A 4,472-nucleotide genomic window follows, 5' to 3' on the forward strand; every position below is an offset into this window, starting at 1 on the left:
CACGTCTGTCGCTAACATAAGCTGTCGAGAGAGTAAGTGTCGCGAAGACCCCCACTTACGCGCTTTCTTAATCGGGGAGAGCGAGAGGGGTCACGTGATCCATACTCCGCTAACTGAGGCCCCCTAGTCGTTACCGAAGAACACTCCCTTCTTAAACGCGGGTAATTTGAATGTATCCAACATCCCGCCCGTCTTCGTCAACAAGACGAACTAAGATTTGGCCGCCCGCCGTAGAAAAATGTGGACTTATTTATCTTCGGGAAGAGGTAAGGGACTTAAACGTACGATCGGTCTTTTCATTATTGATGAAGCAGTTCGAACAGTTACCACACGTACCAGGCCGTCATCTCCTGGATGAATTTCCAAAACTCTTCCTAAAGGCCATTTGGCCGGGGGAAACCGATCATCTCGTACAACTACCATCTGTCCTACAGCATAGTTGATAGTAGGTCCCTTCCATTTGTTCCTCTCTTGAAGATGATGTAAGTATTCTTGGGACCAACGTTTCCAAAAGTTCTGTTGTATCCTCGTCATCAACTGATAGCGAGATAACCTATTCTCGTTGATATCCTGTAGTGGAAGATCCGGAATCAAGCTCGATGAATGGCCCAACAAAAAATGTGATGGCGTTAGCGCAGTGAGGTCCTCAATGTCGCCGGTGAAAGGGTAAAGCGGTCGTGAGTTCAAACAGACCTCGATTTCAGTCAGCAAAGTAGCGAATTCCTCATAGGTCAAAACCTGTTCACCAATGACTCGAACTAGGTGGTGTTTAGTGGCTTTGACTCCCGCTTCCCATAGACCTCCGAAGTGCGGGGCGTTTGGAGGAATAAACTCCCAGTCAATGCCTTGATTAGCTAAATCCGCGGAAATGGTAGAGTAGAAGTCAGATGATGTCTTGAACAGTGATCTGAGCTCCTTGTCTGCTCCCTGAAAATTGGTCCCGTTATCACTGTAAAGTCGCTGGCAGAGTCCACGCCGGCTGGTGAAACGACGAAGCGCTGCAAGAAATGACTGAGTGGTCAAATCACTCACCGCTTCCAAATGGATAGCCTTTGTTGCGAAACATATGAACAACGATATGTATCCTTTAGTAGCCTTTATACCTCTACCTTTAGAGCTTCTTAATTTGAATGGACCTGCATAGTCAAGACCCGCTATAGAAAACGGACGAGCTGGAGTTACTCTAGCGGAAGGCAACGAACCCATAAGTTGTGTGCTTTGACGAGGTTTTGCCCGAAAACATCTAACGCATGCGCGAACATGGCGCTTAACCAAACTAGAGGCACTGATTATCCAAATTTGTTGAAGTAATATGCCCAAAGTCATAGTAGGGCCTCCATGCAATGCCATCTGGTGAGCGTGCTGAACAAAGAGCTGGCTTAAATTCGAGGTTTTGGATAAGATTGGAGGATGCTTTGCAGGGAATGGCAAGGCCGAATGGGTTAACCTGCCTCCAACGCGTATAATTTGTTGATCGTCAAGGAACGCTTTCAACTTGTACAGTACGCTACGTTTCGGTATCGGTTGATTCGCTTTTAAACTGATTAATTCGTCGTGAAAAGCCGAACGTTGGGCTAAATGAATCAGTCTCGAACGTGCTTGTCCTATCTCTCGAGAAGTTAAAAAACCAGTTCGTATCGGTGAATTATTCCTCCGTTGTTTACAATTTTGAATAAACCGTATACAATAGGCTGTTACACGTAACAATTTGAGCAAGGAAGAATATTTCGTTAACAGAGGATCCTCAGTATCAATAGTTGTTGCAATAAATGCATTACAAACAGTATCAGATGTCCTTTTATTAATAGGTTGTTGTGGCCAATACTGCTTAGATTTACAAAGCCATAGGGGCCCTTGCCACCAAATCTTTGATTCTTTTAGTTTTGTCGCATCTACACCCCGCGTGGCCATATCCGCTGGATTGTCTTGTGTGGGTACGTAATGCCAAATCGCAGAGGGAAGTTCTGTTTGTATAAAAGATACCCTGTTCGCGACGAACACCTTCCAGCTGGATGGGTGTTTCCGAATCCAACAAAGCACATCTCGATTGTCCGACCAAGCTATTATAGGTAAATCTTTAAAAATGTCTAAATTTCGTAGGTATTTAACTAATTTCACTAAAAGGACAGCTGCACAAAGTTCGAGATTTGGTATGCTAATTGTTTTCACCGGAGCTATCTTAGTTTTAGCGATAAGGAGATTAACACAACAGTCTCCGTTTGCATCAACGGTACGGAGATAAACTGTCGCGGCATAGGCTCGTTTGGAAGCATCCGCAAACCCGTGGAGCTCCCCGTTTGCTAAATCAAATTGTCCTAAAAAACGTGGGATCGATATGTCAGATACTCGCAGAATATCACCACAATAATCATTCCATCTCTTTTGAATCTCAGCAGCAAGTGAAGAATCCCAATCTACCTTTAAGATCCAGAGATCTTGGAGAAGAATTTTAGTTCGGACTGTCATTGGAGCTAACCAACCCAAAGGATCGAATAATCGTGCTATGCTTGACAGAATAGTTCGTTTGGTATTCTCCAAAGAACAATATTGTGATTGTGTCACCTGATAACCAAAGGAGTCAGTTGTCGGATCCCATAACAACCCTAACGTTTTAACTGCTTGATCAGGCTCAATGGATTTATCAGAATCACCTAAATGTTCCGTTGGAACTACTCCTACCAAAAGCTCTGAAGTGTTTGCTGCCCACTTATCCAGGCGTATGCCTGCTGTTTCCAAAATAGAAATCAGTTGATTCCTAATTTCTAATGTTTCAATTAGATTGTCAGCTCCGGTGAAGAAGTCATCTACGTAGATATGATGTCGCAAACAATTCGCGCCTAGAGGAAATCGATGACCTTCATCCTTTGCAAGTTGCAGTAAGGTTCTAATTGCCAAATATGGTGCTGAAGCCGTACCATATGTAACTGTGGTGAGACAGTAGTCTTTAGGTGGCTGACCTTGCTCAGCGGACCAAAGTATACGCTGCAGATTCTGCTCTGACTCATGAACTTTTACTTGTCTAAACATCTTGACGACATCGGCTGTGAATACAAACCTATGCTGTCTCCAACCGATTAGAATAAGAGGAAGCTCACTTTGCAAAGCCGGTCCTGCTAGAAGAAATTTATTAAGACTATTCTGATCAAAGGTGCGTCTTGACGCATCAAAGACTACCCTCAATTTTGATTTTAAGCCTCTGTTTTGTACCACTGCGTGGTGTGGTAAATACCATATTCTATCGGAGACCACATCTTTATTAGTCACTAATTTCATGTGTCCTAACTGTTCATACTCCTGCATAAATCTTTTATATTCTCTAGCGAAATCTGGATCGCCTGCAAATTTACGTGTTAATGAGGCGAACGAATTGGATGCTATTTTCCTGGTCTGATCCGCTACTCGCGGAATCGTTCCCTTTACGGGAAGTCTCACTACATATCTACCATCTGAGTCCCGCGAATGTGTAGTAGCGAATAGATTCTCACAAAAGTCTTCATCCGGAGTGAGTAAATTCCGTGTAGATGGCACTTCTTCGATCGACCAGAATTTTCTAATGATTTCAGATAAATCTTCATTTTCAGAACTATAGGCGGCAACCCTTGCTACTTTAGGTTTTGTTCTAGAAACCTGTGTACCGATTCGTCCAACTGTACCTGAGAAAACCCATCCCAGCAAAGTATTTTGAGCAATTACATTTAATTGACCGATTTGCATGAAACCCTTTTGCAGAACAAGTGCGTATGCATCTACACCCAGAATTAAATCCACTTCCCCAGGGAGATAAAATTTGGAATCAGCCCATTTTAATTCTTTAAATAGTGGTAAATATATACTCGGCAGAATACTAGAAGGAAGAATATTGGCAGGTCTCTTCAACACTAACGCCCCGAAATCAAATTCACTCCTTTCATCGATCACCGATTTTATTCGAAAGACTACATAAGAACGAGCTATGACATTTTTCTGTGATCCAACCCCAGATATTGGAATGTGTGTTTTCTCACGTGATAATTGTAATGTTTGTACTAAGGATTCGGAAATAAAAGATACCTCCGAACCTTGATCCAACAGAGCTCTCGCTCGTATTTGTCGTCCAGCTATATTTGCTATAATTAATTGAGCCGTTGGAAGAAGTGAAAGATTATCTCTCAAAGAACATTGGGAACTCATTGCCTGAACCGAACCTAGTCAACTATTAGTTGTATCTAACTGCTTTGTCTGAATACTGGCGGTAGACATCACTGTTTCTGAGGAGGATTTAATAGGTTCACTCTCCTTATGTAAGAGGGTGTGATGACTGCCCTGACACCTCTTACAACCTCTCTTTGAGTGGCAATTCCTAACCTGATGTCGTCCCAAACAGTTAAAACATAGCCCGATGCGTTTGACTTCGCTATGTCTTTCTACTGGATTAAATGACCGAAACTTTTCGCAACGACCTATATAATGTTCCTCTGTACACATAGGACACT

The 4,472-nt window shown here is 42.9% G+C and overlaps 1 protein-coding gene across 1 annotated transcript; it reads right to left on the reverse strand.

Moving 5' to 3' along the window:
- Positions 1-246: 246 nt before the first annotated feature.
- On the reverse strand, positions 247-4,170 carry LOC136777915 (uncharacterized). The gene has a single exon (XM_066734494.1). The coding sequence runs from the start codon at positions 4,168-4,170 to the stop codon at positions 247-249; it is 3,924 nt and encodes a 1,307-aa protein (XP_066590591.1).
- Between the last annotated feature and the right edge of the window lie 302 nt (positions 4,171-4,472).

This window comes from Prorops nasuta, unplaced genomic scaffold, assembly GCF_024137725.1.
Source record: "Prorops nasuta isolate Cenicafe-Biocafe unplaced genomic scaffold, Cenicafe_Pnas_1.2 PNAS00012, whole genome shotgun sequence".
In the NCBI taxonomy this organism is placed as follows: domain Eukaryota; kingdom Metazoa; phylum Arthropoda; class Insecta; order Hymenoptera; family Bethylidae; genus Prorops; species Prorops nasuta.

Coding starts and splice junctions, on each gene's coding strand:
- LOC136777915 (XM_066734494.1), bottom strand. CDS start 4,170: ATGAGTTCCCAATGTTCTTTGAGAGATAATCTTTCACTTCTTCCAACG.